The sequence below is a fragment of the Bacillus rossius genome, chromosome 6 (assembly GCF_032445375.1).
Source record: "Bacillus rossius redtenbacheri isolate Brsri chromosome 6, Brsri_v3, whole genome shotgun sequence".
NCBI classification, from domain to species: domain Eukaryota; kingdom Metazoa; phylum Arthropoda; class Insecta; order Phasmatodea; family Bacillidae; genus Bacillus; species Bacillus rossius.
Genome location: NC_086334.1, coordinates 51,281,006 through 51,296,168, shown reverse-complemented (window position 1 = coordinate 51,296,168; position 15,163 = coordinate 51,281,006). Strand labels below are relative to the sequence as shown.

At 40.5% G+C, this 15,163-nt stretch overlaps 1 protein-coding gene across 1 annotated transcript in view; it reads left to right on the top strand.

Annotated features, from left to right (window-relative positions):
• LOC134533174 (cubilin) overlaps positions 1-15,163 on the top strand; it is a 343,648-nt gene that overhangs the window by 236,654 nt on the left and 91,831 nt on the right. Inside the window, exons 50-53 of the mRNA XM_063370538.1 lie at positions 6,082-6,279; positions 7,436-7,518; positions 10,220-10,399; positions 12,626-12,845. Of these exons, the coding sequence (XP_063226608.1) occupies positions 6,082-6,279; positions 7,436-7,518; positions 10,220-10,399; positions 12,626-12,845 (681 nt within the window). The remainder of the gene's footprint in view (positions 1-6,081; positions 6,280-7,435; positions 7,519-10,219; positions 10,400-12,625; positions 12,846-15,163) is intronic.

The window sequence follows — 15,163 nt, the reverse complement described above, 5'->3', positions numbered from 1 at the left end:
AAGGAAAAATGGTGTGTATTTACTGCTGGAATTTACTGTCGTGTTATAATTAAAAATTATGTATTAAAGATATTCATCCCATCCCCAGGGGTCTTCAGCTGCCCATATTGTCAGTTGTTCTCCAATTACACGGTTAATAGATTCCACCAATCCATTACAACAGGGATTGAAACTTGTTGTCTGGAGCTTCTTGATCTGCAGTTTTTGTAAAAGTGTTGTTACTAACTCGTTATTAAATGACGTTCCTCTGTCCGTCAGCAGCCTGTCTGTACATCCAAAACGTAGAATAACGTCCTTGATAAATTCTGCACAGGTCTCGGCGTCGATTCTTGGTACTGCCTTAGCAACTACAAATCTTGACGCATATTCTGTCTTAACAAGAATATATTTGTTGCCATTCCTGGTACAAGTAAGTGGACCTTTGGCATCCAGTGCCCACTGTTTAAATATTGGTAGCGGGTTCAATTGGTTGCAATTGATCCGATGGTTTCTCATGCCCTTGTTTAGCTCTTTGACATATTTCACATGATTTGACATAATTTGTTACGTCCTTACTCATTGTATCCCAATAATATGCCTGGCGTATTTTTGCAACTGTCTTAAATATGCCGAAATGGCTGCCTCCTAAAAGTGCATCATGGTGGGTTTGTATAATTTCCCGTTGAAAATTTTTAGGGACTAGTGTCAGATGAATTTCTCCTCCCGGTGTATTTAATTTATAATATATTTCCCCATTATTTTTCATTCCATAACGCCGAGCTAATTTGGTGTATTTTCCCTCCACATGTTCCGGGTCTGTAAGGGCTACTGTGCCGTTAATTAGTAAATTCGACACGATATATTTTAAATTTTTATTATGATTTTAAATTTTTGTGTGGAAATTTTATTTGCTCTACTAGAGTGTGATTTTAATTTGTTAGTCTGGTGTACTCCTCTGAGTTAAACTTTGTCTCAGTGCTCTGAAGCCCCTTTCCCATCGGCGTATCGGATATTTTGCTGGCCTAATCCCTGACTGGCAGACAGCTTACCATTTCCCCCGCCTTCAGTCACGCCTCAAGCCTGTAATATCATTTCTCTTCGTGACCCTAACTGCATAGACAAGCCTGTAGCTTGCAGGCAACCAGTTCTCAGAGACGAGCTGATTCGCCTTTTTCATCACGTATTAGTGTTATGTTCGCCCCTCTGCAGCCACGACGGGGCGTAGATTCCCAACAGCGTTGCATTTTACCCTCACCTCCCCCCCTTCTCAGTTCCAAGTAAGACCAATGACCGGTCGTAACCCCCTGGTCAACCGTGAGCCTCCTCAAGGTCTCCGCGCAAAAACGAGTGCGCCAAAACTGATAGCAAGCACTACCTAGCGACCAAGTCGCGAACTTCTCCGCTAACCTACCCTCTAGGGCGCCAGAGAGCAGCACCTGCTTTCCCTTGAGTTATATGGATGCCAGGCGCGAGTCGATTGTTTTCAACTCAGACCCCTCCGACAGAGTTCTCTACTGTCGCCCAGTGATGCCAACTTCAAGACTCCTGCTAAAGTTTTTTTTTTCGCCCGCATTCGGGCAAGTTCGGAATCTTTCGGCGGCCCAGACCTCCCTCCACCTGTGAGAGCCGGCGGGCACTTTTAATTACGAGACGCGGTTTGCCGCGACACAGATCTACTCGCGTCGCGTCTGCAGACAGATCTCCATTGAGTATCGGTGAATCGGCAAGACTTCATCCGACCGCTAACGACTATGTAGTCGCTTTGTATAAGGGATGCTATCCCTCAAGTCAATCCTAGTAGATTAGTCTGTCTGCATAGTTTAATTATTTGCCTTCAAAATTTTTGTTTCTTTTAAATTTTATCATGAAGAAATCATCCGCGTACTGCCGCGCAATTCGCGAGCTCTAGATCCTGGCTGACTCCACGACTGCAGCGTGCTGGGCAACTCCCCTGTTTTGGTGAGTGATAATTCGCGACCCCCCCCTTTTTTTCCCCTTAAATTTTTTTTGGGCATTTTCTGCCCCATAAACTGCCTGTATACAAGTTCTAATCAGGTTTGATTTGGACTGTTGCAGACAGGGTCGATGACAGGGAGAGACTGATGCTCCCATCTCGTGGCCCCCCTCCCTTTCCTGTTCCGTGGGTCACATTAGAAGAAACATTTCTACTACCCGACGTGATCGTTTTGAAGACCCCGGGTGGTAATGTAAATTCAACATTTCCCCCTTACCTAGCTACGAACTATCTTAAGCGGATGACCAACCCACCAGCGACCAGTGTTTTTCTCAAGAAAATGTAGAACGAATAGAACTAATTATCAATGTAATCATCGGATCCATCCAACTTTGGGTGTGAAACTCATAATGCAAATGTTTATATTTCAAACTAAGAATGTAATTGTTTTAAGTAAGCGCGGGCCGGCCCATTTTCGTTTTTCTTTTGTTAATCTTTGAAAATTGTTAAAACCTTTTGTATGTAAAATAATGGAAACAAGATAATTCATCAGGGCAAATAAAACAGGGAAACTATAGATCAAGTTAATCGTGTAGTTTTTATTTATTGATTTTAACGATCCCCCAACTTCCTCCTTGCTTGTTACAGGAAGTTCCTAAATTTTGTTTGTTCATCACCTCGTGTCGCCTCTGGTAAATCAATTTATTTAACTTATTTTTTTTATCCAGCATGTTTCCAAGGCTCTTTTTTAATTAATTCCAAATTATTCTATTTTGAGGCACGAGGGGTGTTACACTACTTTTAATTTTTGAATTTGAGGGTCTTCACTATATTCTCCTTGGAAGGGTGATGTGTTTACAATGTCGTTGACTGAAAATAGTAAATCTTCATCTCGTTCAATACCTATATCGTACCTGGAGTTCAACACTACTGTTTCGAATACTTGTTTATTATGTTTGTTATGTTTGAGTAGCACTATTGTTTGAGTAGGTATTGTAGTTTCGAATGTTTTCTCTTGACCTGTTTCGATATCAATTATCTTAATAGTGATCTGATAAATTTCCACAGCTGCGTGTAATATAAGCTCACTTAATACCTCGTCCTTACTCATGTTTATTAGTAGAATTTTTTCTTTGTTCAACATAGGGCTACCCAGGTTTTCGTTTAATGTCCAGTTTTTGTGGATGTGTTTAGCAATGGTTGTTTGTATTTCACTTTCCTTATTTTCTTCCGGAAATATTGCGTCAGCAAGAGAGTGAAAAATTGAATTACCTCGAGCGTGACATGCTCTTACTATATATGCCTTGTTTCCTATGCGCTTATTTATGTATTGCTCATCTGTCGTCGGCATAGGTGATAGAGCGTCTGGAATTTTATTGTTCGCACCTTTCACTATTTTTGCTTCGAACTCGAACTCAGCAACTGATGTGGCAAATTTTTGTATTCACGTATTGTGTTCCGCCATGCTTCTTAAGTATCTCAGGCTAGCATGGTCTGTCTATCCGTTGATTTCTCCAATTGTATTGTAATTGTGTAGGAACTCTTCTATATCTTCGAACGCTTTGCCTTCGAATGTACCTATAGGTATTTGAGACTCTAGGAAAACTTTAATTGGTTGCTGTGCCATGTTATTATCGTATGTGTGTGTTTCCATGTGTTTGTCTTTATGTCTACAGCGATCCTACCGTTGTCTTCCCCGGTTGACTTTCCTGAATCTATTTGGTTAAGAACATCGCCATACACTATGTCAGTATTCTGTGTTGGTTCTACTCCTTGTGAAACAAGTTTACTGAGGAATGCTCGAGTAATACGTCTCCCTGTGTGATCCAACTGTTGTACCACCTCTGGATTAGTGGTAACAAGCTGTTGTTCTCGTGCAACTAACGAGTTAAAATCCTGTGTGGCATTTGTGTTTGTATCCTGACTCAGCCGTACTTGCGAGGCGCTAGCCTTGGAGCCGGGGCTTGCTGACAGTGTGTCAAACAATCGTTTGGCTGCACTTTTAATAGGTCGTAGTCCCTCGTCATTCGCCATATATTAACATTACTAACAAATTACACTTTTAATACTAGAGTTAGTATAAGCAAGGCAGCATTAAAAGAGGTTAGTTTGCATGCAAATTTTATATAAGCACTATGTCTACTTAATAGGTGTGATAGGTCTGGCTACACCCGTAAAACAAAATATTACAGAAAAGGGTGGGCGGTGGGGTGATAAACTCGTAGCTCGCAGCAAGAGGTGGGAAACTTAAGGCGCCTCCACCATTGTTATGATTCAACTATAAGATGATCTCAATTCTTGACTATTCCAAGACAGGGTGATAGGGGACTCAAGACTAAGAATGAAAAACAATTCAATATAGAGACTTGATTTACTGTCAAGTACCGTTACAGTGTTAACTGTCACCTAATTCCGACAATGATCAGGGAGCCTCGCTACCACACCTCAGCAGGTTCCTTACCCACACTGTGCTGGGTCGCGCTCGCGGCAGGTTCTCGACGACGGAATGCGGCGGCCGAGGACCACGGCGCTCCGTGGTTCCGATGTCACAACTTGAGCCGTCCAGTCGCCGGTGACCAGAAGAAGCCCCTTCTCGGCGGTGGCTGTCGTTTTTATCCTTCTGTCCGCGTCCGTGTTGATGTTCCGTGTTGTCCCCTTTTCTCTCGCAGCGGCAGTCGGCCTTCGGCGACCCGCGTCGCTGTTTCGCTGGCGGTGTTGAAATTGCTGACACCTCGTGTTTGACTCGGGGCGAGCCTCGAAGCCGCTTGCCAGAGTGCTCAGAGCGAGTCATAACAACGTAGAAGCCAAAATAACTAACAAACTATAACTAGTAGCATAAATTATGTTTCTATGAAGCAGATGGCTAGCCCGGCGGTGGCCCTCTGGGTAAACCTCTCTGCCAGTGCGTACACATCATTGCAAGTTGAATGCAGCGGGTGTGTCATTGCTGCAGCCTGTCAATCAAGCCCCGCCCCCTCACACCTGGCACGTGCGTAAGAAGTATCACATACCATCTTGCCTGACCTGTGGTATGTGGCCCATGCGTAACTGGCTCACTAATTATGCCAATAGGTGTATAGAAAGGTGTAGGCTTCACACTCTGTGCGCAGTACAATTGGCAGGCTATCATATTGTTATGATTTATATTGTGGGGCGAACTGGGTTCGCAAGGGATGGCCCAGTTAGGTTTATTTCACAGTTTTATTGGTTACTAATATTTACATCAATAATAAATAATCTTACTTAAAAATGCCTAATCACCAATTACTCGCACTTAAAAGTCACTCAGTGTCTGTCAAGTTCCACAGTCCGCACTCCTCGCTGGACCGCACTCCTCGCGGAACTCACGCGGCACACCCCACGGAACTCTGTCCCAAAAACCTGTTGCCGAACTCACCGCAGAACTTCGTCACGGGACTCTGTTGCCAAACTCTTCGCCGCACTTGCGGCACTCTCGCCACCAAAACTGTCGCGGGACTCTCGCCGCTCCCAAGAACTGCCGTGGAGGCCAGCGTCCCAACCTAAGTAGTATGTGGCACCCTTATAGAACTGATGAGTGCGGCTGGCCCAGTCACGACGCCCAAAGTGTCGAGAATAGCATCGCTCCTCACGCCACGGCCCGCGGAATTTCCACGGCCGCTCAGCGATAGGTAACGGCACCGAGGCAGGACGATGCGCGGGGAGCAGAAGGGGAGGGGGGAGTGAGTAGCGAAGACCCTTGTAATCCGGCCAGGCACGCGTGGCATGCCTTACGTCAGTGGCGCCCACGTGATATGTGCATGACATCAGTTGCCTGGCAGGGCCGCCAGCCAGCTCCGAACCTGGCGTGTGTCGCGGTCCTGTTTGCATTCGTAAAAATATATTATGGCGGGCTTTCTAGGAGGTTCAAGGTATGTGAGAGTCCTGGCAGAGAGAGTAAAGAGGCGAGACGAGAGAGTAGAGAGTAAAGAATAAATAAAATAGTCCAGGCAAGGATTGGTAGCGATACCAGTTTGTCCTCAGAGCGATACTACAGTTGGAATGTTTGGGAGTAAAGCCAACATGTTGTGGTTGGTGATAACAGCGAGCAGGCCAGTTTTCCAGCATGTGTTATTTCAGCTTACTGTTAAGTGTAATGATTTAATAAATATTTGTCTGTGTTTTAACAGTGTGTGGGGGAGACTTGGATGGCAGTAGTGGAGTCATCAGTTTCCCACCCACACCTTTCAACTTCTCTACCTATTTTTGTGAATGGGAGCGAGTTTCTCCAGACACTCACAATGAAACTTTGGCACTAAAATTTGACAGAGTCACAATTGGCTTCAAACCGGAATCCTTCCAGCAGTCTTACATCGCAGTCTTTAAAGGTAACTAATGTAACATTTTGTATTCCTTACCTATTATAACTACTTTTACATTAAACTAAATTAGTCAAAGTTTGTGTCTATTCATAATGTGTTTCACATACATGTGATCTTTTGAGTTTATGTACAGCTAGAGGTACGGTTTCACATCATGCGGCTATGCACAGAGGCCTAAGGCAACAGGACCTCACAGTTTGTTGTTGAGGTACTAACACAGTGCTTATAAAATGAGTAATGCTGAAGTTCCGAGATAGAAACTGCATCATTTACTAGCACCGGAAGACTGCTTATCAATATACACAATTGGCAGGATATCAGATATTTTGGCGGGCTTTCTGTCAAAGTATGTTAGGTCCTGGCTCGTTGCGCTTTTTTCTATCTATATATAATGCTTACACAAATTTATTTGCTGTTTATCCTCATATCACCCATCTCTAGCCATTGTCACTCAGGCATCAAATCACTTCATGCAATCCACATCAGGAACCTATCTGCTAGTTCCTCTGTGCGTGTGAATGCTCTCGATGCCTGGCTAGTGCTTATGTACATGTCAGCCTCACCAACATTGGCTGGCTCAATAAACTACCAAAAAACATCCAGGTTGGATACTGTCAACATTGTGACTGTCTGCCTATTTAACCATCAATTAGCTTAGCATTTTTAATGATTTTACAGTATTCCTTCGATTATTGCTTTTTGGTTTTTGACTAAGTGCAGTCTGCAAATATTAGTTCACACCTAACACACTAAAATATATATTTAAGCTTCAGCTAAAGTTAATTTTGGTTGTTTTTAAACTAGTCCAAAATTAAAATTTAGCCTTGAAGTTTAGGTAGCTTGTAAATTTTTTTTTTTTTAATCTACTCGTAGGTATACTTAAATTATTATACACCTGGTTACTTGACACATAAAGTACTTAACAATCATGTGCCTCTAAACCCTTTTACATACTAATTACTAGTTTCTTCTTTTCAGAGATGCCATTAGTGTAGGCTGATAATCAGGCTTTATATTTAGAACAAATATAAAAAATGAAAGAATAAATATATTATCGTAAAGTAATACTTTTTGATGTGGGTCATGTAAAATATTTTAGAAAACTTAGGTGAAGGATATTTTCATAGATATTCTGTAATACTAAGTTGTTTTAATTTTTCAGGTGATGAAATGTTTTACAAAATCCGCAATAATATTTCTGTTCCAACTTTTGTTCTTTCACCATTCAGATTGACCAAATTTCAAGTAAGTAGCATATTTTTAAGTAATGTAATTAACTTTTTTTTTTTAAATTTGATATAGTCACCAATATTTGCACAATGTTAGTGTTAAGTGTTAAAAAGTGTTTTACATGCTACCTTATTACAATGCGCTATTGATGTTGACATTACAATTTACATAGTAGACATTACATAGACATTACAATTTACGTAGTCTGACAGCTTATGAAATGAGTGAGCCATCTTGTAACCCGTGAGTCAAGTTTATCATTTTCTGTTAAGCCTTGAAGCGTGACATTGTGGATACACAGGGAAGAGAGTAGTCTATAATTTATGCAGAATGAATAGTGTATGTGTAGCCATACTACATAGCTTATTTTCATTTGTAGTAAATGTGCAGTAAAATATTATTTATGAATCACAGTTCTGTGTCGTGGAACAATTTCCATTATATCCACCCCTCAAAGTAATGCTGTTCGATTACTGTTGTTTTGAAGTAACGAGACCAATAAATTACAGCATGTTTTGAAGTAGCGCGGTCATTGATTCGAAGTAGCGCTGTTTTTGTTTACGTGAATGTGGTTTTTTTTTTTTTTTCCAACCTCAATGGCACTCATGTACCATTAAATACAATGCAAAAAATTAATAATGTGACGAATCAACAAACAATATTTTGCTCTTTCCTTAATAGCTGTTTGCTTCCTCCATTGCATATTTATCTCAATGCCTGTGTGTTCAGCAAACGTTTATTTTATGCCATCCTGCATGTCAGCAGCAGCCTGGAGAGTAAAGCTGGCAGCTTTCAGGGCTAGTTAACCTCAGGCGTAATAGGGTGCGCTAGTGGCAAATCATGGCAGACACGTTTAGTAAACAACAGATTCAGAAATTATGTTAAAATGTTAAATAATCTATCTTATAATAGAAAACATTAAGTGTATTTTTTTTTAATTCTTATTACAACTGAATTATATCTTCAATATTAATAATATTATTATTTTGTAACTCAGAAATGTTGTTAGCACCTAGTTAGGATTGCTATGCCCAAGCCCTATTATGTAAACAATTACAATATAGTACATGAATTTTTAAAATTTAATTTTTGGTTGTTTAGTCTTGAAATTTTATTCAAAATATATTTAAATGTACTTCAAATGCATTTAGACATATAATTACACTGTAAATTAATTTTAACAGAAGCAGTGTCTTGATTAAAATTGTAGTCAGCAGGCACACATACCTGGTTGGAATACAAATTATTTTGATTAGCATACCCTCTTATGGAAAAAAAAACATATTTGACTGGCTCTCTGTTTTTCTAGAACGAATTAGAGCGTTACTTCGAGGGGCAGATGTACTTTGCATTGTGTTGCAAGCATAAACACCCTCACTGTTGACTGGCTGCACGCTATCCCTGCCACCCCCTTCTTTAAACCTGTAAAATCGTGGTGTAAACAAGACTCGCTGTTTATGACTGGTCTACCTTTTGCATCGGGAATCCAGAGGAAATTGTGGCGGGTGGAAAAACAGTTAATTATTTTCACATGTTGTTCTATGGAGAAATTCAATGATGTTTCAAATTATTTTTTCTTTATTGGATCAGATTTGTTCAAGAAAAACAGTTACTTTTGCTTCATCACCAACTATTATTTCATAGACTTCAAATTTTGTACTTTAATTGCACAAATCAAAAAGCTGATGGATAATGCAAATAAAAAGTTAGACCTAACTCAAGGCTATTTAGGGAGCTTTGAACTGTGGGCACTGAGTGGTTAAAATAAAATATATTTTTAATTGGGCAGAAATCTGTTACACTACAGTGTAGAACAGCGGTTGCCAATTTTTTTTGGCCAGGGAACCCTATTATCGACTTTTCTTTTGGCGGAACCCCAACTCCTTCAGAGGAAGTTTTTTAGTCCGTATTAGAAATACAGTAACAAATATTGACTTTTTCATGTTTTGTCAATAGAAACAGATACAAAAATAGTAGACAATATTTTGGAGGAAAAAAACTTGACTTGAGTTTAAAGTAGCCATAACGTTATCAAAAATTTTTACTATGTACGTACAAGTTTTAAACCCTGAAAAATTGTAATATACAAATTTCTGATGTACAAAATAAATAACACTCAAGAATTATTTCTCTCAGTTACTATTGATGACAAACCAATCAAACAACTAAGAATAACATTTTAAAACATGAATATTTTATAGCAAGACACTTAAAATTTCGATTTATTGACAATAACTACTGTTATTCAAAACAGTTTCTAGCAGAAAACAAATAACGGACAAGAAATAGTAAATGCTTACCTCCAAATACTGGTCCTAGCAAAATTTTGAAACCTTGGCCCAGCACTTGAGAATTCGAATGAAATTCTATCAGTATTTTATTGGACAGCACAGTAATATTACCGGGCACTGAATTGCCGCAGTAGGGGCCCCTCTGAGGGGAATTCTGCGCCGGTACAGTAAATATAAGGATGTAGTCGCTTTCACAAACTGGTTCCATGTTCAGTGTCTTGAAGTTAATCTGAAATAAGAATTCTACTTAGTACATCGTAGCAATGCCCACATGCTTTTGCCTACCCTAGAGAAGGACAAGGGGTGGTCAGTTCCGCAGTCCGAGATGAGTGGAGGAGCAGCGAGGCGACTGGAACGGAAATGAAGGCAACTGGCTGCAGCGGAACATGGATGTGTCTTAAGTAATGTTGAACACGTTGTTCCAGGTGATGCGGTACAAGCGAGCAGGGCCAGTCTCCTTCCAGATGCACTACTCGTCCCACAGGTGCGGGGGGATTCTCTCCGGCCCCGAGGACACCGTGACTAGTCCTAACTTCCCTGACAACTACCCTCCCGATACACACTGCGCGTGGTCCGTCAACTACCCTGAAGGACAAGCCATTCAGGTAAGACCACGCCTTTTTCCAATGCTAGTAACACATACCGACTTCTTCTTCTCCATTCATAATTGAGGCAGGTACCGATCTCATCTTTATTTTTGAATAGTCATAAGCTAATTTACAGTTGGCAGTAGGTGTTGTGAGACATTTAGACAGTGTAATTTTTATTGAGTTGAAAATATGTTGATGCCCTCTGTTGATTGTTAACAATTCTTTATTACGTGCTGCTATTTTTTAGCTTTTTTTTTACATGTGCTCAAATTGCACCCAAAAATAAAATAAAAAAATGGTTTCAATATCTCAGTTTTTGATCAACTTCATAAGTCGAGGGGATGAATCATTAGTGTGTAACAAAAATGAAAAATGCAACATTCAGAAGTGGTGTACTGAATGAGGCAAAGAAGGGGAGAGGGAATAACGAATGAAGTAGAGTGAGACAACTGTAATACTCTTTCTGAGTTTTTCATCACATGTTTGTCACATTTCTGAACCTCCAGTGCATATATCTTGTGTGTTCTCACTTTTCAAGGAGATGCTACTTCTATTTTCTTCTTTTTCCCTTAAATCATTAAAATCATTTAATTAGAGCTGATCAGTAGAGCTATGGACATATTGCATTCACTTGTACATTTGTTTCAAATAAATATCTGTGTACCCTACAAATACTCTATCCCTTTATCTGTGAAATTTCACGTCCAGCCCATGTGGCAGGGTTGCACTCATTTATTTTAATATTTACTTAGTAACAATAATTTAATTATTTTGAACACACATGATTAGACACATTTCGCTTTCTGGCTTCGTGACTAGGTTTGGTAACTTTGTTTGCTAGTTAGAATGTCTCATTAGCAAGACACACTCATCTACATTATGAGTTGTGAAGGTGGGTTAAATCATCATAACGTCTTAAGGGTATGCAGCTGGTTAGGTACCAATGAACACATTGACTTTTATCTTTTCATTATACTATCACAGAATATACATAAATTTACATTGACAGTTTCTCGACGTTAACAGTTCAAGTGACACCATCTGTCTGTCGAACCTATGCACCGATCAGAAACGAATAGGTAATTACAAAATGATAAACACTACAGTGGAACAACACGGAGCTTACACTTCAAACTCTATGATTGAACAACTGCTCACAGTTTAAAAACCCACTGTCCTAAATTGTCAGTCCAGTGTGAAGCATCTAATGGCATGCTGCCTAGCTTGCTTACTAATTAAAGTTCATTGTTTTCTCAAGTTTACTAAAAAAAAAACCTTTTAGCTCTCATCAAAGAAGTAAGATTTTTTAGGTCCTGTCTTCCAAGCGAGCTTATGGTTAATGCACCACTAATAGTGCAAATCCATCTATGTAAAATCTAGCCTCTGTGTAAATTACTCGCGACCAAAAAGTGTGGCCATTAATAATGACGTACTAGTCTTAGTTTCACCTCGCTGAGTGGTCCCGAGGGTTGACCTTGCTCCCTGGTGCACTGAGCCTCCATGCTCGAATCAGATTCATTGCCTGGACCCTCCAAAAGACGTAACTTGCTCTGTGAAACAGCTGCAAGCCCCAAACCTTACAGTACTTGCTCGATCTTTCTCCACATTCGTCACTTTTCTTGATTCGAACTGCACTCACCCAGTTTTCTTCATGTAGGTACATCCTAAGGGATAGATAAAAACAATCCCATGACACACTCGCTTAGCGAGCCTCCACTCGCTGTGACCCTGATGGGACTTGTGCGATCTTCATACTCCTACTCCACTATCACTGCATCAGAGGCAGTATAGCATAAGATTCACACACACACACACTCACACTCACACTCACACTCACACTCACACTCACTCACACTCACACTCACTCTCACACTCTCTCACACTCACACTCACACACACACACACACACACACCTGGTTAGGGATCAGGCTTCTAAACACTGGGTAAATTATAATGGGCATAAACTTTGAAACAAAGTGTTGGACATTTTTAGTATTTTACATTGAATTTATAAAGGTGTTTTACTTTATTTATTTACAATCAGTTTTATTTCCAATGATAAGTTTTGAATTTTTATCTTAAATTTGTCATTCTCATGTAAACCTTTCATTGTGAGCAGCACTATTCTCTATCCTAATTACTTACATGCTTAAACTGTTTTAGACAGACCTTGTTCTTCTCTAGGGTAGACAACAACATGTGGGCATTGCTACGATGTACTAAGTGTAATTCTTATTTCAGATTCACTTCAAGACACTGAACATGGAACCAGTTTGTGAAAACGACTATATCCTTATATTTACTGGACCGTCGCAGAATTCACCTCAGAGGGGCCCCTTCTGCGGCAATTCAGTGCCCAGTAATATTACTGTGCTATCCAATAAATTATTGATAGAATTCCATTCAAATTCTCAAGTGCAGGGCCAAGGTTTCAAAATAATTCTAGGACCAGTATTTGGAGGTAAGCATTTACTATTTCTTGTCTGTAATTTGTTTTCTGCTAGAAGCCTTTTTGAATAACAGTAGTTATTGTCAATAAAACAAAATAATAAGTTTTTTGCTTTAAAATATTAATGTTATAAAAATATATTCTTAATTGTTTGATTTGTTTGATGTAAATAATAACTGAGAGGAATAATTCTTTTGAGTGTTATTTGTTTTGTATATCTGAAATTTGCATTTTAAAATTTTTCAGGGTTTAAAACTTGTACATAGTAAAGGTATTTTTATTATGTTATGGCTACTAATTAAGTAGAATATGTACTTAAACTTGAGTCAAGTTTTTCCCCTCCCAAATTTGTTTACAGTTTTTGTATCTGTTTCTGTTGGCCAAACATGAAAAAGTTAATATTTGTTATTGTATGTCTAAGACTGACTTAAAAACAGGCATACATTATATCAAGATAGGGTTATGTTTTTGCAGTGTCTAATAATATTTCTATTGCCTCCCAAGCTGTTGATGTGAAATTCAGTTTACATAATCTTCATTAAAATCCATCACTAGCCTGTGTCATATTGTATTTTAAATCTAAACCTTAATAAGTATACAAGAGGTAAGTTTGTTAAGTTGTGGCTAACAGTATCTCTGAATCCACCAAAGCTGAAGAAGTCAAGCTAATCATATATCAAGCTGACGCCACTCCCGCTGCCTGTCTTTAGCTTTTAAATTTATTATTAATAATGTGAAATATCTCAGGGTTTTTAACGGGGGTTCGGCCTCGTGGCTGCAGGCAGGAGTGCGTCTCGGAGTTTGGAAATTACGTTCAGAAATTACCTGGGCTGTTTAGGCCACCCAGGACGCCTTGAAAATAATTAATGAACAGATTATCAGAACACTGCACTTTATTCAACGTCGATACACTGGATGGTCCTTTTACTGGCCGCGTCCGTTGTCGTACCGCTGTGACACACGTAAACGCCGGCGAATAATATGCGCGACCAGGATAGATTGCAAAGTGGATCGACGGGTTGAAGCTGTGGCTACGTGTCTCTGAGTAAGATTTGACATACAGTCACGGAGTTGCGGATGCAACAAATTATACAGCAAAGTTAACGAATAGCGGAGTCCCTGTGATTAGGGTGGTTTGCAGTCTAGCCTGCGGCAAAACTAAAGACTCGAAAAGTTATGCAATCACGTCAGTGAGCGACGTACGCGTAAAGTCTCAATGCGTGGCAAGATAGTCACTTAAAACACACGTTACCAATTACACTAAAGCATGAAGAAAGTTACAATATGAAAGTTATTCAATCTTTCACAAGATTCTCGACGATAACAATTAATTGGCTACTGGAGCCTAAAACTGCGTGCCAATATTACGCGGTCCTTAAACTGGACATGGCCTTACGTATTACGTTAAAACCAAAATCCCTAACGGGAATTAAATATTAAGTTAAGTGTCGCACGAAGTATCGTGCGACTTAAGTGGGGTCGGCGCCGAGCTAAATGAAGGTTTGTAGAAACTTACACTATTGCTGAAATGTTGAAGAGAAAACTAGAAGTGCTGGCCCGACGTTCGCGGAGCGTCCGACCCCTGGGAGCCCGAGTTCAAGACTGAGCGCGAGACCGCCCGGCGGCCTCGCGCCTAAACGCGTGGAACGCGGGAAAACCGACCCGACCAGTTTTGGACTTAGAAACAAATTACACAACATATGCTTATAAGACCATTAGACATAATTACCCTTACATGAACCCTTCTTTTAAATTGTTATAAATTTGGTTGTTCTAATTAACAAAATAATCAAGAGTTTAATTAGGCGCATTGCCACACCCGGCCGGGCGCTGTCGTCGTCGCGGCGTTCGTTGCGGTGCACTTTCTTACACTTTGTGAAGATCACGCTCGGGCGTGTTCGTCGCACTTCGGAGCCAGTGTTGTTGTGGCATAACGACCTTTGCGGACCAGAGGGAGCACCGGCGGTTGGCGTCAAATGCCCCCCCCTCAACGAGGCCGTTATGCTCAACAACACTGCTCCTCACACGCATGGAAGGGGTACGCCGACCGATGCACTGCGGGGTAGGCAAGGTGGGGACCTGAGTGTGGCGTACCTAGTGGAACCGTTTATAACAGAATCATGGGATGATCTGGCGTGGTCCGTCTGAGGGGTGAGAATAGTGATTGCGAGCCTACTAGTGGGTCGAAAATTGTGTGTGGGTCCTCCCTCGCTGAGGTGGGAGACTGTCCTATCAACCCTCCGGATTCCTCTACCATGATCTGCCCCAGAAAGTAGTCTCCTAAGCGAGTGGGTACCCGTGGAACACGGCGAGATACTCTGGTAGGAATC